The following is a 27,338-nucleotide window of genomic DNA, read 5'->3' on the forward strand; positions in this document are numbered from 1 at the left end:
AGGGCACCGGGCTCTGCCACCGCCGCACCGGGGCACGGCACGGGAGGGCACCGGCTCCCCTGGCACCTCGCTGAACCCCTCGGGGCTGGCCCTGCGTGGGGCCGGCAGGATCACCCCCGTGTGCCGGCGTGGGCTGGTGCTGGCGGCGGGACTGACCCAGCAAGGAAACCCAAGTGGCGATACAAGTGTTAGGGCTGTGTTGGGAGCTGATCGCGTTCAAGAAAATGCCCATTAAAGACAGCGGGATGGCCTTCCCCTGCCAGGTGGGAGAAGGGCAGTGGGAGCCCGGGTGCTGGCAGGTCTCTGCACCCCGAGCTGGGGCAGCCCCCCAGAGCAAAGGCGCCTGCCAGCTGCCTGGTGCCCCTGCGGTCCCTGCAATCCGAGGGCTCTCAGGGAATGTGGAAGAAACCAGAAGGTTTTGCATGAGAAACCAGGAGGTTTTGCATGAGAAACGCTTCTGCTCTGCTGATGCATTCGTAACGCACCAGCTGGGGCTGTGATGTGTTAGGGAGGGAGCCCGAGCAGGGGAAGGCTGCCCCTGTGCCCCTCGGCATCGCAGTTGTCGGGCTCTGTCCCATCGCTGCTGAGCTGCAGTTTCAGCTCTGGGGCTTTGCTGCTGGTGAGGGAACAGTGAGGACAGGACCCGTGTGTCCTCGGGCGGTGTCCACAGGTTTTGCTGCACTCCCCTGGGCTGCACCTCCGCTGGCAAAGGGCATCCCCAGCGTCGCTCGCAGCCCGGGTTCCCAGGCTGTCAGCCCTTCATGGACATGCCCAGGCTCCGAGGGTGCAGACGGTGCAAGGGATGAAGGAAAGTCTCTGTTACTTGTTCTCATCCAAAAATCAATTGCTTTTGAACTCTTGTTGCAGTAGCCCTCTGTCCCCCTCTCTCTGCATCCAGCAATTAATTCATTCCCTATTGCTGCCTGATATCCTGAGAGGAGAAGCCGCCTGCCTGGTGCCAAGCTCAGGTTCTCAGGGGACTAAATTCATGAGTCTGCTTCTGATACGGTCACAGCAGAGTCAGGCATATCCGAAAAATGTCCTGCAGAAATTCCCTGACCCCTTATGCAGTTTCTAAGTGCATCAATATTTAATCTACTTTCCTGCTGCAGATGAAATATATCCCACCTCTTCACATCAGTGCAGCACACAGAGTCTATAGTACCCTGAGGGATAAAATATTGGAATTGTCACAATATTTTATTTCAGTGAACAGTAATGATGAACTTTTAATCTCTTTCTGGTGCTGCTAATGTGTGTTTGTCTTCTCAAGGCAGTCGTAGAACCAGGCTGGCTGTGATCTGGTGGTATTTGTATATGTGTATGTTGTTCCTCATGTCACGCAAATATATGGCCAAAAGAGCTGTTCCTGCCCTGATGAGGTTACACCCCAAGTAATGCCATCTTGCATAGGATGCTGGTGGATCCAGGAAAATGAAACACTTCCAGGTGGGGAGTGAGGAGGAGTGATTAGAACAGAGGGAGGCAGTCAGGCTGCCTGGCTGGGGTTCCCAGCCCATTACCCATCGGTCGAGTGGTTTGGGCAAACCAGTTTTCCTGTGGTGTGGAGATGAGTCACGCCGGGTGTGAGGCTTGGATCAGTGCATGGAGCAAGTTTAGGCTCTGGGGTCACTGCAGAAGTGCAAGATACCACTTGGTTTATAGCCAAAGTTGGGCTGTAAGTGATAAAGTTAAGAAAAAGAGCAACGCAGAAATTTTGATCGTCAGAGAATATACTTACCCTATCTCTTATGTGGTTCAAATCGGTCAAACGTATTTTTAAAATACATTTTGCAGTAAGCTGGGTCTTGATATCCACATCTGGAACTGCGGCTCACAAAGAGCAATGTGCCCGGACCGCTCTGCAAAGAGAGTTTCAAAATGCACTGTTCCTCCTTGAGTGCCTACTCCGCATTCCTGCGCTGCCAGGCGAGTTCAGCACCCACCCCCTGCACGTACAACACTCCAGTGTCCACACACAGCCCGTTTTCACAATCATACGTGCTCATCCTATGTGTGTCTGCGTGCGCTGGCTACACATGTTGGTACTCGTGGAGCCAGCCAGCACCTGTGCCCAGAGAAAGCCCACCCAACAGACATTCAAATAGGGTACCTGTATGGAGATGAGTGGAACAGGCAGCAGTAGAACGTGTTATTTCGTCTGATTCTGTAAAACCACTTCTGAAAGCGCCTCACTTGGGCCTAACAAACTGTATTTTTAATGGGCTGAGTTTGGTCTAGTTTTTGGCTTGCTGCAGACAGCGCTGTCTGTGCAGGAACATCATTAATGGACTCCTATTAAAATGCTTCGTCGAACTGAGAAGCATCTTGATTTGACGAGGTGAACCCAGGTGGCCCTTCCCAGATTTGCGTGTCTGACGTGGGCTCCGGTCCCTCCGGCGCGCTGGGCTGGCCGGGGCTGCAGATGGATGTGTGCTCACATCCCTGCGCTGCGTTTCGTAAGGCACAGAAACAGCCTTGAGCCAGTTCCACTTTCCAGAGGGAGAAACTCTGCTCGGGGAGGGCGGAAGGTGGCCCGGCTGGCCTCCCCCCCCAAGCCAAGGGGTCTTGCTCCAGGGAGTTTCCCACGCCTGGTTATCCATCGTTATGGAGACCTCACCTCTGTGGGGACCTAAGGCTTGAACTTTGCCTCCCCGTGCGTGCCTAGTGCAGACCTTTGGTGTCTTTAGCCTCAACCAGGCCCGCCAGGCAGAGGATGGTTTGTGGGGCCCTTTTCCTTTGCCTGTGCCCCCCCCTTGTCCCTCTTCCCTTGAGCAGAGCTGGTCCCTGGGGCTGTCAGGCAACAGGCAGGGTCCCACCTCCATCACCTCCTGCCAGGTGTTGCCCCCACCCAGGTCCTGGCCCTTCTCTGTCTGGTTCAGGAGTGTCCGTGCATTCGGAACGTTGCAGCCCACCCCAAAAATTGTGGTTTGGGAAGCGACTCTCCGGGAAGGCCTTCAGAAACCACATCAATGCTGCCGCTGGCCTCACCCTGAGGAGCAGCCAGCCCTCCCTGGGTGGGAGCTCAGATCTGCGCTCGTGCTATCGCGGCTCTGAGATGCAAAGCCTGCAGACAGGGCAGGCTCAGACACGAGAGCTGGGAGGTTCACACATGGAGGAAAAAAAGGCCATGACTCCAGAGCTTGGATCGCTGCTTTTCCAGCCCTGTGGAGATGCTGACATGAGTTGAGATTGAAGGAGGGGTGAGCCTGGGAGTGACTGGACAGTTTGGTGCAGAAATCTGTCCAGGCTGGAAGGAGACTCTGGGAGGGGAGAGAGTGGGGTGAGTCTCTGTTTGGCTCCTCGTCCCCAATTCCTGAGCTCTGTGTTGTGGGTAAAAATGAGATGGGAACCACAGAAGATATTTTTTTGGGGGGGGGAGGAGGAACTACAGATGGCAAACGTGTGTAAAGCATATGTGCAACGGAGGTTTCTCTCCAGCTAGTGCAAGAAATGACTCCCTCTTCTTCCTTTCCAGTCATGTTTCCAGGTCTGTGTCTCCCACTACAACATCTCAGATACAAGCCAGGAAGAAGAGGAGAGGGGTGAGTGTCATTTACAATGACCAGGGTGGTTGTGCTGTGTCCCTGACAGGGGGTCAGGCTGGTCCCGGCTCTGTGCCAGAGATGTTGCCCTGTGTGCAGTGGGGGGCTGTTGGCATGTCCTTCCTGTGGGAACACCGTGCAAAATCACCTTTACACCATTCCCCGCTCCATCTCCTGCAGAGCTCTCCTCACAGCCAAGTTATTTGCAAAGGTTTGGCCTCAAATCTGGCAGAAAAGGGTGGGGATAGGACTGGAGGAGAGCGATTTCACCTGGGATTATCACACCAGTCAGCTGACGCTTCTTTGCTCAACTTTTGCACCCTGAACATTTACATATATGGCCCCGTTCAAAGCACCTCTCTCAACCTGGAGGGCTTTAGACCCGTGAGCTGTGGCTGTAAATGACTGTGGTTTCTTCTCTGCACTTGGAAATCTCCTGCAGATCATCGAGAAGCGGCGCCGTGACCGTATCAACAGCAGCCTCTCGGAACTGCGGCGCCTGGTCCCCACCGCCTTCGAGAAGCAGGTGTGTGTGTGTGTCTGTGTGTCCTGATCTCCTCCTGTGCAGGCTGCATTCAGCAGTGCTTGGGGTAGAACCCTCAGAATGAGAAAGTCTGGAGCAGCGCTACGTCTTTCACTTCAGGGAGTAAGTAGGTGGTGAAACTGGGTGGTAAAATGTTATTAGCAAACATTCAGGAGCCCTGGGGAGGATAAATTCAATCTAGAAAGTGTTTTGCAGATATGAAGAAGCACAGAAATAGGGATTTTCAATCTGCATCGGGGTACCTTGGGAAGGAGCTCTTTTTTTGTACTCACTTGATGTGAAAAGCAGAGTCTGGATGGATGCACTACACCAATCTGAGAACTCCCGGGCTTCAGGTTTTGAGGAGGAGATCATTGGTCAAACACTGGCTCCTGAGAGGCACAAAGCCCTAGACCATAAAATGATGAATGGCTTTTTCTTTCTGCTCCAAACATCCAGGGGTCTTCCAAGCTGGAGAAGGCAGAAATTCTACAGATGACAGTGGATCACTTAAAAATGCTTCATGCCACTGGAGGGACAGGTGAGAACTGCTCTTAAAAGCATATGGGTGAGGGGAAGGTGGAAATCTGGAAGAAAAATTTCCCATCACCCGTAGCAGCAAGCTGACACCAGCCAGCACCAAAGCAAGCCCTGCTTGCTGCCCAAGGGAAATATCTCCTGAGGGAGGGCAGATAGACATTTCCCTGCCCTGTTATTTGACATATGGGTCAGCATTCCATGCATCCATTTTGGAGACTGGGCTATGTGGGATAGTGAGCCCCCAGACCTGCAGGGACAGCACCGGTGGTGTTGTCACACCCCCCGCTAAAAAGCTGTTCAGGCAGAGATGAGGTTAGTCCTGCTCAGAAATGGAGCCTGTTTCCAGGAAAAGGATATTAAACTCTTTACCTCCTCCCTGGGATACATTTCCTGCAGAGGCTGAATTCTGCATGAGGACTCTGCAAATAAACAAGGCCTTTTTTCCCTTTCTGTTCTTTTTCTTTGTGCGTCTCTTGGTTGTTATAAGAAGAGAGAGGGAGCCCTGTGCAAAATTCAACAAAGGTCTTATTTGTACTGAGACCTCAGTACAGACCCTCTGTCCTGTTCCAGTTAACAGGATGGAGATCACAGCTCCAGTAAAGAAGCCTCTGGCTTGCTTACCACCCAGTTTTGGCTTGCTGGGGACATTGCTGGCATCCAGGCTTTGGTTCAGAGCTGTAACTTGGTCTGGAACATTTGTTTAGATATTCAGTTTGACTGCACTGCAACAAAGGGCTGTATTGTCACGAGAAACCCCGTCAAGCACAGTGGTCCAGCGCTTCACTGTGCTGTGACATTTCTCTGCTTTATTGCTTATCGTCTCATGAAGCTGCAAGTTGGGAGTAGAAGCCTAAAAATCAGTCGTCAGCTGTTGATTTCTGTGGTTTTGAGCTTTCTTGGCCAAGCAGTTTTGGTTCTGCCACTGCCCTGTGTCCTTTGGCCAGACATTGGTTTAAAGGAAGTTTAAAGTTTGGGAGCCAGGCAGAGGAAAGTGGTGCTAAGCTGTGTGTGGAGGAGACACAGTGTCCTGCTGTTCTGCAAGACCAGGGATGGTCCACTTGCAAAGAAGGCCCCAGAGCCTGTCTAGCCCACAGTCATGTCTCCAGCAGTGATAACCAATTGAATCCAATGGGGAAAAAATTCTTCCTTCCTGAGCTCAGCTAATGAAACCTCTTACTTGTCTCACATGCTGGGGTAAGAGGTTTCATGACCCTGGCAGGTTTATCCCTGTGAGATAACCACAGATGCTATTCTCATGCACGCAAACGTCCAGTCCCTTGGGACACCCACTTGGCTGTCTGCTTCAGGAATATCACACGGCAGCAAAGTGCCTCAAGTGAAATACACAGTGCATTAGAGAGGGTACTGAAATCAAAGCGCATTCCTGAGCTCTGCACGGGCTTACTGTCACCCATGTCCTCTCCCTGCAGGCTTCTTGGATGCCCGAGCTCTGGCTGTGGATTACAGAAGTATCGGCTTCCGCGAATGCCTCACTGAAGTTGTCAGGTACTTGGGCGTCCTCGAGGGCCAAAACGCCACCGACCCCATCCGGCTGCGGCTCCTCTCCCACCTGAATAATTATGTGGCAGAAATGGAACCTTCACCAGTGGCCACGTCCCTGCTGCCCATCCAGACGTGGCCGTGGTCCTTCCTCCACAGCGCCGCCGGCCCCGTGCAGATCCCCAGGAGGGAGGCTGCTCCCGCTCCGGTAGTTTTGACTGCATCTTCCCTGGCTTACCCAAGCCCTGCTGTGAGGCCAGCCCCGCTTCGCCGTGTCCCAGGGGACATGCTGCCGTCCCGCCGAAGCTTCCTGTCCAGCAGGAGCTCTAGTCAGCCGGAGGGCCCGAGGCGGAGGCTCGTCCACAGCCGTAGCAGCCGTACCCAGGATGCCATCGCCAGCGGGTGTACTGAGAGAGGGCTCGTCCAAGAGCAGCCAAATTGCAACATTCCTCTTCTCCCCAGCCTCTGCCGGCATCCCCGTTCCACCACCTTACACGGCACCCCCTGTCTTGGGCGCTGCTGCTCAGGGACCAGGGATCAGGGTTGGGACATCCAGGATCTGCCGCTCGTGGGCGACTGAAATCGGGGCTTTCTGACCCTCCCTTCTCCTTCGGAGACAGGAATTCTTCAGCACTCATTGCCCGCAGGCCTAAGAACAAACTCGGCTGAAAAGGCGTCTTTCCTGCTTTGCAGAAGCCAAGGATCCATAGAGAAAATTCTCTTTGCTCTTCCCTCTCTCCTCGCACCGCCTTCCTCGCCTCACCATCACACGTCCTCTCCCTCGTGATGCCTGCAGACGTAAATCACATCCAATTCGATGCACTTGTCTGCACGCGGATGTACTCCAGACCCTTCCAGCTACGAGGGAGGGGGCACACACACATCCTAAGCCCATTCCTCCTCCAGCAAACCCCTCTGCAGAGCCCAGCGTTGCTCTCCTTTGGAAAACAGCCAGCCTTGAAATACTGTCTTATTTGCCTGGGAACTCGGAGCTGCCAGATAGACTTGCTCGTGCTGATTCCCTGCGATGTGTCCCCCAGCTGCAGGACCTAATTTTGGTGTGGTGGGACAGACACAGCTCACCCCTGCCCAGCACTTCTGGCACCCACAAGGCAGGATAGAGCCCCCTCCAGCTCCCAAAGCGAACTGGCTGCCTGCTAATCCCTGTGCTTTCCTCACCGCATTACCAGCTCTTCCCACTTATGTGCCCTTAAGGTGGAGTGAGGCAACAGCTTAACAGAGCTCGTTCCCACAGCCCGGCTGAAAATCCCAGTCGTGTCTGCAGGGCCTGTGCTGGGTCCCTGCACAAACTGTGCCGGAGCAGCTGGCCAGGCCACCTGGGTGCAGCCCTTGCTCCTCACTGAGGTGTGAAGAGGCGAGACAGAGGATTTCAAAGGGACGTCTGTCACAGAAGGGAAGGCTCTGACGGCCAAAGTGAGAAGAAAATGCCTTTTCCCTCTGCCAGTCTCCCTGCTGGAGCCGTCTCTCCTCCACCCCCTGCTGAAACCTCCACCCCCTGCTGAAACCATGACTGCACAGCGGGAACGGGTCAGAGCAGCCTGCATTTGAAGTGCCTCCCTCATTGTCCCTTATCCCAGCATCCTTCACCCTCTCCTCCCACAATGTCTCTGTTTTCTTCCTCCAGCACCATGTTTGGGTCTCACTCATTCCTCTTCCTGGGCTGGGACCAAAACCCACTGAGGTGTCACTGCAGACCTCAGCGAGCTCTGGGTCTGCACTTGTCCTGAGTTTGAGCTTTTTCTGCCTTACCCTGTGTGCCCCTAGACAACTGATGCAGCAGATATGCCTCTGCTCCTCTGGCTGTCCTCCCTCCCTCTCTTCCTCGGGCACAAAGAACAGAAACTTGAAGTTTTCAAGCCACCCTTCTGCGCCACGTGTCATGGAGGCAGGGCAGGGTCTCCCAGTGCTCCCCCTCACCTGAATGGCCCCCACTCCCTGCATCTGTGCCTTGATTGCTGGGATACATGTGCAGAATAGCCTGGACCCAGTTGCATGCCCACCCCTAGCCCACCTCTGCAGCACTGTGACTCTGAAGAAGAAAAATGTGGAAAGGTCGGTGCAAAGAAAGGTAAAAAAGAGGGAGAAGATCTCTCTTGAATGGGAGAGGCTCTTCCCATGCCTCAGGTCAAACACACCACAGCCAGCTGGGCTGTGTGGATGAGCTGGTGTTTTCCTCCCTGCAGATTGCATCTGCCATGTGCATGTCAACGTATGTATCTGCTATTGTTTTGAAAGTGAGTCCCTCCCAGTTGTTTTGATGAAAGTCATCGCACTTAACACACAGAAATGCCTCCGCTACTTCTCCTCCCCCTTGTCCTGAAGTGCCAGAATCAGCCAGGAACAATGTATTCCCTTTTGATAAAGTCAGAGGAGGGGGATCCTTGCAGACCCCGGCTGTTCCTGTGGCTGGTTGGCACGTTAGAGCTCACTGCGAGTAGCCCGGCCTCACTTTACACTGTGCAGTGCTCTTAGATTCACAAGTTGTGACATCAGCAAAGGTGTCAAATAAAGTCTTTCAAACCCCTGTCCTGGCTGTCAAATGTAGTGTTGATGTGAATCTGTTCTGCTCATCCAGCCTGCTTGAATCATGGAATGGTTTGGCTTGGAAGGGACCTATGAAGGTCATTGGTGACTAGTTTTGCAGCAGGTGAGTTTTTGTTCCTGAAAAGGTTCAAAAAAAAAAAAAAAGGTAAGGTGAGATCCCCTGTGGTGGTTTTATAGCTCTTGGTGACTCTGGTCCCAAGACTTTTTACTTTGCAAGCCACTATGTGAGCCAAAATCAGCTGGGTAGTCAGCAAGGCTTGACCTCAGATTGGCAATAATCCGTCACTTGAGAATAAATCATTTCATCTAGCTGCAAGGGTCTGCAAAAATGTCAGGGAACAGATGGGGTTCAGCAGATCCTTGCAGACAGACGCTGAGGGCTTGCCTTGATCTCCTGACCCTTTGCAGCCAGGGCCAGCATAACCCCTGTGGCATCTCGCCATCGGGAAACGCTTTGGACTAAACAAAGAGCCACAGCTGAGAGCTTGTCTCTGTTCTGAGGAAAGGACCAGTAAATGATCCTTCTCGTGAAAGATGCTGGGATAATTTTCTGGGGAATGGTGGGAATTCAGCTTCCTTTCCCATAACTCCTTCTCACTCCAAAATGCCTTTCAAAACCGCCCATAAATCCCTTCCTTAAGTGCTGTGTGGGGAATTGCTGGAAGGGAGCAACTGCAGCTGTGGTGGAGTAATGCAGCATCCGTCTGGAAGCGGAGAGCAACTTCAAGAGCAATAATGGGGCTATTGATGACGGGTCGTCCCGCTGGTGCCTGGGCTGCCCTGACCCGACGGTGGGAGCTCAGTGCTCTGGTGTGGCCTCGGCCAGAGAGAGGAACCAAATTACCCTCCGTGGGAGGCAGGAACACAAACCGGCCCCGCGGGCCAGAGTGGTAAAACAAAACAGAGACAGTGGAAAAAAAACACTTCCTGATCTCTGCGGATCAAACAGGAGCCGGAGCGGGTGGGAGGGCATCGGTTCAGGCCCGTGGGGTTTTCTCCCCACAGCAACATGGTGATTGGAGCAGTAGCTCGGGACTGGAGCTTCATTTTTTTTTTCCCAGGGTTTTCTTGAACCTAAATGACTCTTTTAACACATCCTGGCAACTTTTGATCTACCCTGCAGGGGAAATCCCCGAACTCTCCGAGCACTCTCTTCATCCTTGTTCTTCAGGCAAAAGAAAACACGATGAAAAGGTCTGTGGGAAGGTGTGGGCTGGGGTTGCTCGGTTAAACACGGCACCGGCTCTGACCCCGGCGAGGCTGGAACAAAAACAGTGTCCTGATGAACCAGCCTTCCCTGCTGCTTGGGGGGGACAAGGCCACTCCCAGGCTGTGGGAGATTTGCTGCGCAGCGGGTGCTCTAGGATGGAGTCCTGCTCTCCCAGATTCGCCTGCATGAAAAATATTGCTTATCTCCGTTCTGCTCTTGCCTGCCCTGGGTGTTCTCCCTCCTTTCTGCTCGTGGTGCAATCCCGGCCTGCCATCTGCTGGTAAAATTCCAAAGCTGAGGAGGAGAAATCCTAAACCAGGGGCAGCATGTGGTTGAAAACTTGCCATCTGTGCCATCTTTTATGATGACCCTCAGCGACTGAGGTACTGCTCAGACACACAGTGGTAGAGTGGCTTGAGAGGCCTCTGGGTGATTGATGAGTCTCCCACCAGCACCATCGGGGACAGATTGGCAGGATGAAGACATTAACAGATGTCACCTTTGCTCCAGGCACTGCTGAAGGTCCTGTGACAGTGAACTGGAAGGGTCTCAGGTATCGCTGGTCACCAGGAGCAGCTGCACTTGTGTGTTGAGGGCACCAAGAGCAGTGGGGTCCCTGGGGCAGTTTTGGGCCCCTGTGGGCAGAGGGCACCCCCAGCCCATCAGTTCATTTTGGGAGCGAAAAGGATCAAGGAGGACACAGGACTGTGGTTGTCTGCAGGGAGTCCCCTGGGAGGGAGCACAAATGTCACTAAATATGTTTCAAATCAAAGCCATTCGCAGCGTAGCCACAGCGGCTGCTGCAGCCAAAGGGCGTTTTATGTGGAAACATGTTCTTTGAGATCTGCTGTGTTTTGACTTTAGCTGTCAAAGCAGGAGCCGAACCCTTCCACAGCAAGACTCCTGTCTCAGTCCATGGTTTCCAAGAGGAGGAGATGCTGGCTGTGGAGAACCAAGCACAGAACAGTGACAGGCACCAGGCACGATCCCACCAGCACAGCCTCCCAGCACCATCAGTTGTCGTGAGGATGATGATCTCGGGAGGAGGATGACTTGTGTCTTTAGAAAACCATCCAGACTGAAAATAGTGCAAAGTATTACAATTTACCTCGCTAGTGTTACCTTTTATTCTGCTACGCTCCATTTTTCCACTGTAATGAAGGGATAGGTATCATATCCCATTTTTATGATAACATCATATCCCACTTTTAAAGCAAATTAAACGTAATTTAATGCAGAATTTAAAAGTCACAATGCCCAGCTACCAGCCTCTGTAGACTACCTTACTTCCCCCTGAACAGGACGTCCATGGAGCCTGAAGGTCACTGATGAATCACTGAATCCTGCGCTGCCGTGTCCTCACGCTCCACTGAAGATGCTGGAAATAGATAATTACGGGTCTCCCCGGAGCCGAATCTCGTGAGCGTGAAGCCATGGGACAGCGGAGGGGGGCGAATCCCCTCTCTTATTCCAGAGGCTTTCTTCTGCATTCGGAGTTGTTCAACCCTCACCCTGGGAAGAGAGACTGACAGCTCACTACCACAGGGAGACATTGAAGACCCTTGGTCCCTCTCCAGGGCAGCCCATGATGTGAGCTGGCGCAGAGCCAGGGCTGCCACAGGAACTCGCACTTATTTGAGGAAAAATTATGCCCTGAAGACAAGGAGGTTGTGGGGACAGCTCCAGGTACAGCTGCTCCTCATCCCACCACTGCTACACCTCCAAAACCAGAGCTTGGAGCAGCGAGAAAAACGATCCCAGAGGAGGAATTTTTTCCTGATCTCTAATCCAAGCCCACCTTCTTTCAATTTAAACCCATTCCCCTCGTCCTGTCACTACACGGTCTTGTGAACAGCCTTGTCCCCAGAGAAATGTTTGCCCTGCTTGCCCTGGGGCACACAAGGAGGCTGTGCCAGGGCCATGGCTGAGCATCCCTGAGGCGCTGTGGGCCACCGTGTCCCTGAGGATGTTACTGAAAACGTCAGGATAAATCAAACTCTCTAACACTATTTTTAGTATTAGAAAGCGGACATTACTTTATTCACAGCACTGGGTGAGTGTGGGGTTGCTCCCCAAACATGCACTTTCAAAACTTCTCACCACTGATACATTTTTGCAAACAAAGAAATTAATGTTCATTGGCTATAAATTACATAATTATCTTCGTTAATTAGTATTCTGTCTTCTACTGGTTATTGATTCTCTCGCTTCTTATGTTATTAGTCCACATTTTCAGCCTTTTTATTATCTTTTTCCCAGACAGAGAGGGTTTCAGCACCATCACTGAAATTATCTTTGTTAGTTTCTTCTTTATCTCTGGCTTCTGCAAAAACGTCCTTGTAGCCTATAAATTCTGCATCCCTTGCGTCCAGTTTCAGCAATACATCCCTCCCCCAGGCTTTGTTTATTGACGCACATCGAGGTTGGTTTTGGTAATTTTCAGCAGGTTTTTTCCAGCGATTTTCCCTGTGTTGTGATTCAAAGAAATTAAACTCAGCGGCATGATACTGTTAGGCCAGCATTCCTTTAATATGCGGCCAGGGTAATGTCAGGATGGCTCCTCCATAAACACCCCACTAAAACAAGGATTTTTAAAGCTTTTATACACTCTTAACACCTCAAGCCCCTCTTTGACAGTCAGTCATTTAATCCTTACAAGGCATCAACATTAGTTAAAGATAACTTAGACTTCTTTTACTTAAACAACCTTTGGAGTAGTTTTGTATTTTATTGCTACGAGACACCAACATCAATCTTTGGTTAAAGACAACTTAAACTTTTACTTAAACAACCTTTGATTGATTTAGCTTCCTAGAGTGTATTTTCAGATCTTCCTAGAGTGTATTTTCAGATCTTATTTTTACAGGATTCATTATCCATCTTTGGTTGAGGATTAGACTTGGAGTACTTTCACTTAGACAGTTTTCTATTGATTTAGCCTCTCTAGAGTGTAGCAGTCCCCAAAACTAATTCAAACTCCGGCCGCGTAGGTTGCCGACCTTCTTAATTTTTACTTTTCAGCAGACCATCATGATGTATCCCCTTTCGGTCGCCACAACAGCCAGCTCACTACAAACGGCGGGAAATCACGCCGGCTTACCATCGATTGATTAATTATTTAGAAGATTTATTAGGAAAGTCACGTCATTTTCAACAGGAAAGGGGGCGGGGAGTCGCCCGTTGGCGACCCCAAAATGCGCGGCGCCCCCTCAGGGCCGGGCCGGTTCCCCTTGGGGGCGCTGGCGTGGGGCGTGCGGGACCGGGCCAGGGGCTCCTGCCCGGCAGGCAGGGCCCGCCTCCTTCGCTGCTCCGCGGCCCACACGACGCCGCCGCGGCGGCTATAAAGGGCGCCCGCCTGCCCGCGCCGCCTTTTCGCCGCCGGGTGAAGTCTGGTGTCGCGCCGGTACCGGCGCTAGGGCAGGGGGGATTCGGGGGAGCGGCGGGGAGGGGGGTGGTGGGGGCGAGGCGGCCGAGGCGCGGCCGCTCCTTCGCCCGCACCGCCCTCAGGCCTCCCCGCCGCGCAGTGGGGTATCGCCCGCCACAGCCACATAAATAATATATATATATAGCTTGTAATATCTTAAAAAATATAACCTCGTAGACTCTTATTAATGCCAGGGAACGCCTTGATTTTAAAAGAAATGTATGTAAATCGTGTCAGAGATTTTTTTTCTTTTTTTTCTTTTTTTCTTCGCCCCCCCCCCTTCCAGAAAATCAACCCGGCCCCGCTCTGTAGGATTTGGGCTAAATCCAAAGGCGGAAAAAACAAAATAACAATTAAGGCAACGGGGTTTTTTTAGGACTTTATGTGGTTTTTAAGGAACGTTGAGGAGGGTTTTTTTTTTTGCCTCATGAGCTGACGGGAATAGCGCTTCGGCAGCCGGGCGTGTGAATTTTGTGTGTCGTATTCAGTTTTGGCGTCTCCGTATCCGATCCGCTGGCTCCAGGAGGGCTTGAACTTTTAGGTTGGTTTTGTTTTTTTGGTTGTGTTTTTTTTTTTCTTATTTTCAGGCTTGTCCAACCCTCTTTGTGCTGGTGCCACCCCCTCCCGTTACACCCACCCTTCCCCACGCTGTGTCTGCAGGCCCCAGCTTAGGCAGGCTTTTAAATAAGACTTTTGAGTGTTGCCCCGAAATTAAATATTTATAAGAAGCTTGACTTATAGAAACCCCGAGAGGGGAAAAAAAACCCAACAAAACAACAAAAAACTGCTTAGTCGACAGCGGGAGTGAGCGGTGAGGGGAAGATGAACACGGCAGCCAGCAGTTACCCGATGGCATCGCTGTACGTGGGGGACCTGCACCCCGATATCACCGAGGCCATGCTCTATGAGAAGTTCAGCCCCGCTGGTCCCGTGCTCTCCATTCGGGTCTGCAGGGACATGATCACCCGCCGGTCCCTCGGCTATGCCTATGTCAACTTCCAGCAGCCAGCAGATGGTAAGTGACAATTACAGCCACATCTGCGACTTTTTGTTCGTTTTTCCCCACTAACTCACACTGCCGGTGGCCTGTGTTGCCAAGGTAGATGCCTATCAAAATGCAGTATGGGGGCGAGTAATCCCTTTCTAGTGATTGGAATTGGAATATTTACTGCTTGGTGTCTACAAAAATGCACATCTAAGTAGCATTTCTGATAGATCTATTTCTTGCTCTGGTGTTAAATTTTGGAGATGTGTGTTGGTTCCTCACATAAAAAAATAATCCTCACTGTGTTCCCCTTCATTCTGGTGTAGTTTTGGGCTGTTTCTGTGGGTATTTGTGCAGTCAGTCCTAGCAGATAAAGCTCTGAGTAGCTAGCCCTGGTTGAATACTCAGTTAATACTTATCTTCTAGCTGTTCCACTCACTTCAGTGCAATACTTGGCAGATCTGGTTAACTCCTGTGTTTGTGCAAGCAGCTGGATGTCTCCCAGTTTGGGAAGTGGTGTTCCTGCTTTAAGTGGAGAGAAAATGCATTGTTCAATCCATGGGAAACCAGGTTGTCTCACATGCAGAAGCCAAGTTAATTTGCCCTTGCCAGACTCTTCTTTTTTTCCACACTTCAGTTTCCTACAAGTAGGTATTCCAGAGCTGAAGCAGCATGTGAAAGATGGGACAGGAGAGGTCATTTCAGAACATGTCTTTTCTGGAAGGAAAATGGGTCAGCATTTTCTGCCCTAGTTTTCAGAGCTTTGCTTGCTGACTAGTGCAAGTTTATTGCTCTGTGCTGTGGTTTAGCAGCACCTAAATGTGACAGAGACATCCAAAGGATAGTTGAGAATGGACTTTTCCCTTGAATTGAGAATCAGTTCACAATAGCACAGACTTGAGCAGCAAGTAAAGTTTCCTTTAGCCTGCAGTAGGTTTTCCTGCTTTACATTTTTACAGAACTTTCATCTTCTCCCTGGTCAGAGTAGCTTCTACCTGCTCTTTCCTTGGGATACGGACTGATCTGATTGAGCACTTTTGATCCTTTCTCTTGCCAGGCTGATAAAAAGCTGGCTTGCACCCCGCTGCATGATTCCTCCCTCATGGAACTCTCAGAAGTGCTTTTTGTGCAGACTAAGCAGTGTATTTATGTGTTTTAAAACTTCTCAGTGAGGAGGAAAGAACCTGAGAGCCCGTATATGTGGTCCTGTCCTGCTCTGATGAACCTGTCTGCTCTGAGTCCCTCCTATAGACCCACTTTGGTACATTCATGTGCTGAAAAAGCAAAGGTACAGTTATCCCAGCTCACCTGCCTTTGCCTGGGCTACATAACCTCAGTTTGCAGGGTAAGAGAAATAAAAACAAGTAGCAGAAATAAAGCTAAGAACTCCGAGCTTGGATCAGGAAAATGCTGGGGAGATGGGGTGCAAAAATCTAGATAAAGTTCTCCTAAAGTGTATAGCAAAGCTGTTTAACACGTGGAGTGATGATGTAAAAAGGGAAGAGCGGCTGGTCACACGTGCTTGCTTTAGGAGAAAAGTTCTGCACCTCGTACAAATAGGTGGCTTTGCAGTATATTCCAAGGTAATCTTTTATGGTAATAAATAGGCAGGAATTTAGAGGGAGGTTGCACCATTCTGGGCTCCTGGTGAGGCAGCAGACATTTTAGGAAGCTCCTGCACTTGAAGTGATACTTAAACCAAGTAAGTGGTGTCTTGTTACTAATTGGTCCCAGAAGGTCAAGTGATTTAAACCTAATCATTGAGTTAATATCGGGACAGAGAAATAGTCAAACTCCTCCTACCCTCCTGAAAACTCCTCTGAAATGCTCCTGGTTTCTTCTGTCTGGCAAACTGCTTAAATAAAAAAAAAACCAAACAGCTGCTGTACTACATGTAATGCAGCAGAACATGAAACAGCCCTTCCAAAACACAAAGAATATAGTTTTTTATTGTGAAATGCAGAAATTGGGGATGTTTTTAAGGTGGCAGTACAAAGCCCTGCCTGAACGAGGCTTCCTGAGAGGAGGAGGGGTCTGTGTTTTCTTCCAGGAATGCATAATCAGAAATGCACTTGGACTTCATTGCACTGAATCTGTGAAAACATGGGAGGTGTTCTGGAGCACTGTAGGGGTCTGGTTTGATTTGTGAGTGAGAGGACGTGCTACAAAATACCTCTTAATCGGGAAGTTTTGTGCTCTGCAAACTTTTAGAGAAGTTCTTGTGGACACATTGTATGTTTGAAGTGGCAGTAGGTGTTAAAAGAGGCTGATACGTGATAGTTTACATGTCCCTGGCACCTTTTGTGGAAGGATGAGTGCTTTGTAAACCTGAAGAGAACAGTGTTTTAACTCATTTTGTGTGGTGAGTAGGACTGTGTCCTTATGGCCACAGAGCAAGTCAAGTAGCCAGAACTCTTCCCCATTCTGTGAGCCATGAGGAGCTCACGCTGTCACATCCTGAGCATGCTCTGCACTCCCAGAGTTCCTGTGTCCAAACTGGGTCAAAGCTTGTGTTTTTATTTACATTTTTGCTCGGTGGGGGAGTGATGCTTGACCCTGGAAGGAGCTGCTTTCTGGACATGCTTTGTCTGACTGTCAGTCTGCTGCAGAGACGTTGTTTTTAGGGAAAATGAGCTCTGCTGGTTTTGATGGCAGTTCTTTGCTGTAGTAACCAGGGAATGCTGGATACTGAGCCTGTTTTACTGTGATAGGCAGAGTAAGGAAACACTTCAAAGTTCTGGCTAGTTCAGGCTCAGCTGTGGTTTTTAATATTTTTTCTTTCTGACTGTGAAGAAGGGAAAGAAAACAAACTCATCTAATTTGAAAGAAAAGCTGAATTTCCCTTTTCATGTGTTCCTCGTGCAATTTAGTTCCATTCCAGGGTTTCCTAACATTGACAGTCATGACATGACAACTCAGGCAATGAAGCAGAGAAACTTTAATATGGCTACAGAGATAAGATGTTCTGAAAGCAGAGGAAACAAAATGCTTCCCAAGCCAGGAAGGAACCCGGAGCTGGGAATAGATAAGAGTCTGTAAAGAAGCAAGGGGTAGAAGAGTGCAGAGAAACTTTTTCACTCTTCTCTGTGTGAGAAGAGAAGACAGTGTAAGGGAAGACCTGTGTAATGTAAATGTAAGTGTGAAGTTAAAAGGGAAGAGTGGGGGCTGACATAGTGCTTCATTGCAGCAGCATTTTGTTGTAGTTTCAGTGATTGAGGGATTTAAGTGTGTTCTGTTTGCACCCTCACTTTTTTAAAAAATAAGTGGTTAAATCTGTGCTGTGTGCTCGGGTTGTCAGCCTTTTTTGCTTGGTGACCTAAGTGAGAGCCCCCGGGGTTTGCAGAGCATCTGTGTTTTAGAATAAAACTTGTGTGGGGTTTCTCCTGGGTGAATCTTCATGTGTGTGGTTATCTGTCTTCTTGCTGCTCAACCACAGTCACTAATTCCAGCATTGTGTTAGCTCTGGGAGCCTGTAAGGGAGGTTAATTACTTGGAGGCCTGAGGCAAACTGCAGTGAGTGTTCATATGCTTTCCCTATCCAGAAGGCCATGGAAGAGGAATGAAAAGGAAGCCTGGAAGGGGTTAAGAGTGTGTATAGTGTTCTGTATGAGTTGCATTTGAGTCTGCTGGAAGGATGACAGGAACCAGTGGGAGAGAAACAGATACAGGAACTGAAATAACTGAAGCTTTGTGTCTTAAATAGAAGAAAACGAGAAGGTGTTTGCTCAGATTAAGGAAATGAATCAGATGTGCTTAATGTGAGTCACTCACAGAAGTCCTGCTGATCCTTTACAGGTTTTCTGAGGTCCTGGTGGAATGGGGATTGCATTTCCACCTCTGGGTATGGCACACCTCCCTCAATCCATGTAGGGCTTTCACTGCTCACAAGAAGTGTCTGAGGGAATTTAAGAGGAGTGTAATGATAGAGTGGAACAGTAGCAACCTATTGAAAGAGCACTGCAATAGTATCTGCTTAAGTATATGCTTAGGAAGCTTGAAAGGACTGGGAGTAAGTTCCTCACTCCTCTGGACCTCGCTGGCTCTGTGGAGCCTTCACAGCTCCCTCTGGTTACATGCCACTGCTGCATCTGCTTGTCACCTTTCAGCAGGAGCCTGTTTCTGCTGCAAATGGTATATACAACCAGTTTGTGTCCTTGCCAACACATACTTCTGCAGGACCTCTGCCTGCTATAAATAAACACTGCCAAATTTGACAAGCTGGACCAGGTCGGCTGCTAAACTGCCTACTAGGAATGGACTGCAGGAAGAACCTCGGTTGCATGGGCTTGGAGCAGCAGCTGAGAAATCATTTTAGCATGGCAGTTAATTGCACTTAACACCTTTGACTAAACAGAGCTGGTAGAATCCTTAAATTATTATTGTTTTTCAAGGCTGGCTCCTTCAGGAATGAAATCCAGCAGAGCTTGTTTCCAGCTGGATTTATGTGTGAAGGACTGGGGGAAACAGTGATGGCCCCACTTCAATTTAAGAAGCAAAAAAACATTTCAAAGCACATGAAAAATTCTGAGAAATTTCCATGCAGCAGTTGAAGGGGGAAGGAAGTGCAGGAGGCTTTGGTAGGCAATGTCCCACTGGAATTCCTAGAGGTAGTTTTGGGACATGCTAAGTAGTTACTCTGCACAAGCAGAGGAAGGAAAGAAGCTGTTTGAATTGAATTTTCTCCTCCTAAAATTTAATCAGCAAGTATTATAGGGTGAAGGTGGCCTGGAAGAACTGAGCCAAACAGATTTGGAAAACCTTGGTTCTGCCCTGTTAATATTCCTTGATTTTAATGCATGTCTTTCCATCTCTTTCTCTGCTTCATGCTGGGAATTAAGAGTCTTTCTTTTTCTCGGCTCACTCCATGCTGGGAGTGTTTTCTGGCCCAGAACAATCCAAGCATCTCAATTTTATGAACAAGATCCTGATGTGTGTACGTAATGATCCTTTTAATATACCAGTAGGCAGCAGAAATAGCACCATGGAGGGGGGTTTCAGTGTGGGTTAGAATGACAGTGCTGGGCTTTGAGAGTTTAGATAAACACTTCCCTTTAATCAGATTGGGTATATGGACTTTTTTTTCCCAGAATTTTGTCAACTCTTGCTGTCATCTTTAGCTTGAGCAACTTGGGAATCATTTTTTGGCCACAGAAGTTGTAGAAGCTGACTCATGTTGTCCTCCCTGCCAGCCACGTGTTCGTGCACATTTCCCCTGACCTGACAGGGGGATGATCCTTTCTCTGAATAGAAATGAGTACGGGTAGATATGAGTTTCATGAAAAGAAAAACAGCCAAACAGTCACTTTTATTGCTTCCATTTTTTAACAGGCTTTCCTGAATTTCCTTTCCTCCTTTTGATGGAGCAATTTACCTTTATAATAATTATGAATATAGCTAATAGACCCCAGGCTCTTTGACATCCATTTTACTGTGCTGGCTAAAATATTGCTATAATGTAAATTTAAATAGTCTGTGAAACCTTTTATATACTTAACATGTCTAGTGACTGTGCTGCAAGATCTCATTTGAAACATTGAATTAAGAGCCATTGGTCACCTGTGATAATAGCCCAAATGTCTCCATGAGCTGGGTAAAATTCAGAGGAAATGATCACCCACCTGATGGAAACCTTTTTATTCTTTAACCAACCACATAAATCTGTTCTTGGCTTCTCTTGCAGCCGAGCGAGCTCTAGATACCATGAATTTTGATGTGATCAAAGGAAAACCCATTCGCATCATGTGGTCTCAGAGGGACCCTTCCTTGAGGAAGTCAGGGGTTGGGAATGTCTTCATTAAGAATCTGGACAAATCCATTGATAACAAGGCACTTTATGACACATTCTCAGCGTTTGGAAACATTTTGTCCTGCAAGGTGAGAGATGTGGTAACTTTGTCCAATTCTGCTGTGGCGGGGACAGGATCAGACAGTTCAGTGTAGGAAGTGGAAGGGGCACCTTTCACCAGATGAGGAGCAGAGTCTGAAAGGCAGAGTTGACCAAAAGTTGGGGCATTGCTGAAGTGGTGGAGTCTGAAACACAGACCCTGTCTTTGTCGTGCCCCGGGCTGTAAGATATTTTCACTTCAATGCGACAGAGGAGGCACCACGTCCAGAGGGCTGACCTTTTGTTTCCCTTGCCCGTGTTGCAGGTGGTGTGTGATGAGAATGGCTCTAAGGGCTACGCTTTTGTGCACTTTGAGACCCAGGATGCTGCAGATAGAGCCATCGAGAAGATGAACGGCATGCTGCTCAACGACCGCAAAGTGTGAGTGTCACAGCCGGCAGCAGCAGCGCTCACATGCTCCGGGAGGCATCTCGGTATTAACAGGGACACACAAGGCACTGGTTCTCCTGGCCCAAGCCTTGGCCTGCTACCTCTCCACTACAGGGCTGGTGAGTGACCCTGCCCAAGCCATGGCCTGCTACCCCTCCATTCCAGGACTGGTGGGTTTCCCTGACCAAGCCTTGATTTGCCACCTCTCTGCTAGCGGGCGGGGTGGGTTCTATGGACAGGACAGAGGTGCAGAGCTGGGTGGGCGTCCTTGGCTGACCATAGGACAGGTGATTTTTCTGGTTGGTCTGTGGCCCGTTTGTTGTCCTCTGCTGTCACCCTTTCTTGTCCCCATTCCCAGCTCCTACTACACACTCATTTTTTTGCCTCGCTGCAAGTCACACATTGTTCTTCCACTCTTGAAGACAATCTGTTTATTGGGATTTTCATTCTCTCTTGCAGATTTGTTGGGAGATTCAAGTCTCGTAAGGAGCGGGAGGCTGAGCTGGGAGCCAAGGCAAAAGAATTCACCAATGTGTATATTAAAAACTTTGGGGATGACATGGATGATGAAAGACTAAAGGAGCTCTTTGGCAAATATGGTAAATACAGAAATACTTTTAATGAGACTGAATTCCATAACCTGTGGTAGTTTGAGTGCTGCTACCGTCTGTGTAGCTCTACCTGGGTCACTTTAAGGCTGAGGTGTGGGAGTAGTTGTGCCAAATGTTAGGCAGGAGGCAGAGGCTGAAGGCTGGGGTTATTTTATGAAGCTTAATAATCTTGAAATAGGTCTATGATATTTTACTAACCTTGTCCCTTGGTAACAGGTAAAACGCTGAGTGTTAAAGTGATGACAGATCCCACTGGAAAATCCAAAGGCTTTGGCTTTGTAAGCTTTGAAAAGCATGAAGAAGCTAACAAGGTAGGACAGATTTTTGTTGTTTGGGTATCTTCAGAGAAGAAAAACTTGGTTTGTCATGGGAGCCTTTTTCTGAAAAGAAAGAAAATTCTGCCTCAGGCATAACTGCTTCTAGATGTGGGAACTTAGAAACCTTTTGCACCTTACTAGCTCGACATTCAAGGGTAACTTGGCATTTCTCCAGTTTCCTAGATCCACAGCATGCAGTGGTATAATCAAGACTGTTAATTGCTGGAGAAACACTACAGTGCAGGGCTTGAGGAGGGGGACGGTTTCTAGAGTGAGAACATGGTTTAAAAATGGTCTTCTCTAAGCAGTGTGCTCATTAAAATTTAGCCTTATTTGCAAGAAGGGGTGGGGATAAATTCCCAATGGTGTTGTGTCAGCAGGATCTGTCCTGATAACTTCAGTTTGTCTTTAATTAGCCTGTTGTCACACAGAAACAGTGCAAAGGTAATGTGCAAACTTTGATTTATTGACTGACGGGCAGGATACAACGTGAGCTCTGGGCAGGCCTGTTCCTTACAGGATCAGGTACTGCCTTGCTTCAGCAGCTGACAGTTTCCTCTTGGACCCTCTGTGCAGGCAGTGGAAGAAATGAATGGGAAGGATATCAATGGGAAAATGCTGTTTGTGGGCCGAGCACAGAAGAAGGCTGAGCGCCAGGCAGAGCTGAAGAGAAGGTTTGAACAGCTAAAACAGGAGAGACTCAGCCGGTACCAGGTGATTAGTCTGTTCCTTCTCTGATTTTAAGCACCATTTTCAGCCCATTGGAGTTGATAAGCTAGTCATTGTCCTGTGAGAGACCCTGGGAGTTAAAACTTAAAGGTGTCTCCGTGGTATTTGGTGTCAAAGGGTTAATAATCTTGGCAGTGAAAGCGTTTAGGAGGACATGAGAAAACAGGCATGCAGTCTCCTTGACTGTCAAATGGGGAAACCCAGAGGGATGGGAAGAGGCAGCATAACTCTGCACTGTTGTCTCTAACTTATGGCAGAACTGGGTCATGTCAGAGGTCGCATCTGAAACTTCCCTGCTCCTTGAGGTACAGTTCTGGACTGGGGACACATGATGCAACAGGGAAGCAGAGGAAATCCAGACAAGCTCCCTTTCACCACAGTGGGACTTGTCTCTACGCCTTTGCAACATTTATCACACCTTCAGCTTTGGGTGGTATGAAAGGAACATGATGCTAAATTGAGAGTTTTCAGATAAATTACAGCTCTGGCAGATGGATAACTGTTCCTGTGCTTAAGATTTTCTTTAATGCTATGAATGTCTTACTGTTCTCTCCCTTCCAGGGTGTTAACCTATACATTAAAAACCTAGATGACACTATAGATGATGAAAAACTGAGGAAGGAGTTCTCACCTTTTGGGTCAATAACGAGTGCCAAGGTATTGTTGGGTTTAGGGGTATTTCAGTTTTAAAGCCTGAAGAAGGAACTGTTGTCTGACATGGGATTAAAGGGCAGTTCTTATCTTCTGGTCGTGGTGGTTCTGAAAATACCTGGACTAGTAAATAAACAGATTTCTTTGGGGTTTGGTGGGATTTTACTGAAAGCTTCATTCCCTTATCAAGAGGGGAGACAGGAAGGGGCAAACATACCTGTTTAAGTGACTCTCAGTGAGCAGGAAATGGCATTTAGAGCTGCACCAAATCTTTCCCATTCCTTACTGCGCAGTGTGGGCCTGGGGACACATGGTGCTGACAGCAAAGCAGAGCAAATCCAGACAAGTGACTCTCCATTGAGTACCTGCCTCTACACCTCTGCAACAGTTATGTCCTACCTGCCTGAAATTTAAAAAAACAGTGATTCTTAGGCTAAGTTGTGGTGCTGGTCCTCCACTAGCAATTGATCTTTACTGCAGGTGATGCTGGAAGATGGACGGAGCAAAGGGTTTGGCTTTGTCTGCTTTTCCTCTCCAGAGGAAGCTACGAAAGCCGTGACAGAGATGAACGGGCGGATTGTGGGCTCCAAGCCATTGTATGTGGCACTGGCACAGAGGAAGGAGGAGAGAAAGGCCCATCTCACGAACCAGTACATGCAGCGCATCGCTGGCATGAGAGCCTTGCCTGCCAACACAATCATTAACCAGTTCCAGCCTGCTGCTGGGGGGTATTTCATGCCTGCTGTGCCCCAGGTGAGCTGAGCCAGTGTGGGTCCTTTAACCTGTCTTAGAGGTTCGTTGGTTCAGCGGCATTAATCTCATGGAGCCTTTCTTATGTCTGTAAGCAAATAACCCCTAATAAGGGGCGCGGTCAGTGGGGTTAATTCTGTGACTTGCCAGCTGCCTGTTCTCTTAATCTGACTTGAGTGTTGAGTCCTGGCAACCACTGCCAAAACATGTTGTAAACAATGTTTGTGATTCACTTAGATGTTGCCTCTGAGCTTGTCTGATCTTTCTTCAGGCTCAGAGCAGACCCACTTACTATGCACCCAACCAGATGACACAGATGAGGCCCAACCCACGCTGGCAGCAAGGAGGAAGACCTCAAGGTGAGCGTGCCAGAGGCTGTTTTGGTTGTATGACCCTTTGGTGGCTGTACTTCCCAACGGGAGCAATCCATGCTTTCCTTTCCACGCACAACCCCTGTAGCTGACTGTTCTTGCTTGCCAGTTGGTTCTGTTCTGAGGATCTCCCCCCGTGTTTTCCATCAGGCTTCCAGGGAATGCCCAATGCCATGCGCCAGTCGGGACCCCGGCCGGCCCTGCGCCATCTGGCCCCTGCCAATGCTCCGGCCTCCCGTGGCCTCCCGGCTGCTGCCCAGCGAGTTGGTAAGGGATCTGCTCCCAGGCCATTCCCCTTGTCCTGGAGGGAAGGAGGAGCACGCTATGGAGACTTGACTTCCGCTTCCAAAGATGGTTGTCAGATATGGGACAACCAAAGGTCGCCTGGAGCAAGGGGCAGAGCCAGCACCTGACTCTTTCCTGTTCCTCGCTGTGCAGTGCAGGTCTGGGGGACAGTCGGTGCTACAGCACAGCAGTGGAAATCCAGATGGGTTGTTTTCCACTGGTTTGGGACTCATCTCTACACCTCTGCAACACTTAACCACTCAAAAAAACAACAGAAGTCTCCGTAGGTTATGGATTTTACTTTGAGAGTAGAGCGCCCAAATTCATTTTATTCTAGTGAATACCTGAAAAACACAGGACTAATCTATGGATTAGTCCTAGGGAGAATAGCCCACTAATAAAGTAGCAAGTTACAGTTTGAAGACTGCTTTCTAAAGGATTATTACTGTGCAGAGCATGGTTTGGATTCAGCAGTTAATACCAGACATCCCAACTTGCTTGCATATCGCTGGAGGTGTTTGTTTGTCACTCTGTCCTCCTTCCTTTGCAGGTGTTGGCACAGCAGCACAGAATTTGGCTCCCCGTCCACCTGTAGCTGCCCCTGCTCCCAGAGCTGTCCCTCCTTACAAATATGCCTCAAGTGTCCGCAGCCCACACCCAGGTGTCCAACCTCTGCAGGTAACTTCAGGGGCTGGGCTGGGAAGTCCCTGCAGTTACTTCAGGGAGCAGGTTTCACATGCAGCTGAAGTGTTTTTATAGAAACTTAAGCAACTTTTATAACCCAGACAGGCATAATTTGGAATTTAAAAACTTGGCAGTTGTGCCTTTGCCAGGGGCACGCTGATTGGTTTATCTGTCTTGTGCTCCCACGCCCTTTTTTGCCCAGGTTTCCTGTAAGGATATTTTTCTCGCTTCTTTGTTCCTATTTTGCAACCATTTATTCTCTCTCCTCTTTGCCAAGTCCTCACCAGAGTATCACTGAAAGCACAGTTTGCTTCTCCTGCAAACCTTTGCATTGTGAAAAAGGCAGGAGTGGATGTTGCTCTTTCTCAGTGTCTCACAATGTTTGATCCTGGTTTTGTAAGGTTTACAGTGCCCATGTATGACATTATGGGGTTTTGAGCCCAGGACTTGCAGGGAGCATGTTTGTGAACCAAGGCCACCTTACCTGTCCTTCTTTGGAAATTAGGTGTGCTGTGGGCTTGACAAAGATTGTGTTTTAGGAGGGAATACCTTAGTATTGTCTAAATATGAAGGAATCAGCCTATTGCCTATTTCAGAACCCTCATGTCTGTCCTTTATAGGCACCTCAGCCCGCAGTGCATGTGCAGGGCCAGGAGCCACTGACAGCCTCCATGCTGGCTGCTGCCCCTCCCCAGGAGCAGAAACAGATGCTGGGTAAGTGAAACTCCAGTGCTCACTAACTTCCCATCTGGAAATCCCCTCAGATCTCAAAAATGACTCGTTTTAATCAAAACTCCTCTGAACTCCTTTTCCCCTCAGGAGAACGTTTGTTCCCTCTGATCCAAGCTATGCACCCCAGCCTCGCTGGGAAGATCACAGGAATGCTGCTAGAGATTGACAACTCCGAGCTGCTGCACATGCTGGAGTCCCCGGAGTCGCTCCGGTCGAAGGTAGACGGGTGTGTTCCCTTGGGTGGGGTGGCTCTGGGGGGCTCAGAGGGAGAAGGTCTCACTGGGCTTGTCTCCCCGAGGTGGAGGAGGCCGTGGCCGTGTTGCAGGCTCACCAAGCCAAGAAAGAAGCTGCCCAGAAAGTGGGTGTGGTTGCTGCTACCTCTTGAACCAGGATGACTGGTGAGTGTCTCCGTCCTCAGCTTCACTTAGAAGCTTGCAGAATCAGTAAATAAAACATGATTGTTAGTGACCGATCCAGTCTGGAGGCCCCGTGCAGGGCCGTGTCCAGCACTTCTCTGATTTTAGTCCCCTCTTTATAAACAAACAAAAAACTCCTAATGTAGTTTGTCCCAACAGCATCCTTATGTAAAACTTCATGTTCTTCACATACTTTATTTTAATTAAGCATCAGAAAGGTGGTGTATAAGTCCCTGAAGTGTTCCTTGCAGCTGACATGTCCAGGAAGGACTAAAGCTTTGGGATGAGTCCTGTGGAACTGCTATTGTGGGAAATGGGAGACATTTCCCACAAGGTGCTCTAGGGACTTTGAGGCTAAACAGGCTGTTAATGCCCATTCCTTATCCTGAAAACCATCTGCCTTCAGTATCTGTTATAAAGTGCTGGTGTTGGGAGTGTCATTTCAGGGCACGGGTTTGTTCACACAAATGGTGTCACCTGTATTTGGAGCTGGCTCTCGTTTAACTTCTGAATAAGGTTTTTGATTCTTCAAATGCCTGCTCTTGCTTTTGATGATCCATTTTCCTGTGGATTGTCTGGAATTGACATCCCCAGAACTTTTTGTGAAGCTGTTGTAGTCACATGACAACTCAAGCTGGTGAAGAATGATCAGGATTCTTATTTTCATCCGTATATTTCTCAGTGGCTTTGGTCACTGGCTGATTTAGTAAAGAATTTGAGTTTCTTGTGGAGAATTGCAATTTCTGATCATCTGACAGCTGTGAACAGCTTCTCCCTACCTTCCAAATTATATTGCAGTCCTTGTGGTTTGTAGTTCAGGAATGTTCCCTAACCTGGAGCAGGGATGCTGCGTGTGAGTAACTATCTCCCCTTTTTCCTGTAGGATACAAAGAAGCCAAATAGCCCCTTCCTAGACATCAGCTGAAGATGTTTGAAGATCCTTCACTGTCCTGCAGATCTCAATGCCATGCATCATATCACATAGTTATATTGCATTTTGTAAATTAATCTTCAAGATCTTATTTAAAAAGCCAACTCTGAAGCTCGAGGTTTCCAAAACCAGAATGGGGGTTCCTTTGTCAGAACAGAGCTACCCCTTGTGTCTTCTAAGGAGGACGTTGAGGATTTTAGGCTGGAAGTATTTTTGTGGGTTTGCGTTTAATTGAACAATCCAGTTTGGAAAGTTTGGGAAACATTTATCAATAAAGGAATAAACTTGCTCTGTG

The 27,338-nt window shown here is 49.0% G+C and overlaps 2 protein-coding genes and 3 non-coding genes across 5 annotated transcripts; all 5 read left to right on the forward strand.

The window, feature by feature from the left end:
- The first annotated feature begins 3,416 nt into the window (after positions 1–3,416).
- Positions 3,417–8,654, forward strand: HEYL (hes related family bHLH transcription factor with YRPW motif like). The gene is given in 5 exon segments (XM_018081211.2): positions 3,417–3,545; positions 3,988–4,071; positions 4,528–4,609; positions 6,039–6,438; positions 6,440–8,654. Coding segments are annotated over 5 exon segments (960 nt in total). The 3' UTR covers positions 6,705–8,654.
- Positions 8,655–13,870: 5,216 nt separating this feature from the next.
- On the forward strand, positions 13,871–27,338 carry PABPC4 (poly(A) binding protein cytoplasmic 4). Its single transcript, XM_008920576.4, has 15 exons — positions 13,871–14,322; positions 19,973–20,166; positions 20,442–20,557; positions 21,026–21,165; positions 21,394–21,488; positions 22,071–22,208; positions 22,785–22,880; positions 23,355–23,627; positions 23,896–23,983; positions 24,146–24,262; positions 24,831–24,958; positions 25,585–25,678; positions 25,784–25,914; positions 25,995–26,094; positions 26,996–27,338. Exons 1-14 carry the CDS (start codon positions 14,130–14,132, stop codon positions 26,079–26,081), a joined length of 1,890 nt encoding a protein of 629 aa, XP_008918824.1. The 5' UTR covers positions 13,871–14,129; the 3' UTR covers positions 26,082–26,094; positions 26,996–27,338.
- Positions 22,502–22,634, forward strand: LOC112841268. Its single transcript, XR_003212875.1, has one exon. It is a non-coding gene; the product is annotated as a small nucleolar RNA SNORA55 (small nucleolar RNA).
- Positions 23,136–23,264, forward strand: LOC112841273. The gene has a single exon (XR_003212880.1). It is a non-coding gene; the product is annotated as a small nucleolar RNA SNORA55 (small nucleolar RNA).
- On the forward strand, positions 24,401–24,534 carry LOC112841272. Its single transcript, XR_003212879.1, has one exon. It is a non-coding gene; the product is annotated as a small nucleolar RNA SNORA55 (small nucleolar RNA).

The sequence above is a fragment of the Manacus vitellinus genome, unplaced genomic scaffold (genome assembly GCF_001715985.3).
Source record: "Manacus vitellinus isolate BGI_N305 unplaced genomic scaffold, ASM171598v3 scaffold_52_pilon, whole genome shotgun sequence".
Taxonomy (NCBI): Eukaryota; Metazoa; Chordata; class Aves; order Passeriformes; family Pipridae; genus Manacus; species Manacus vitellinus.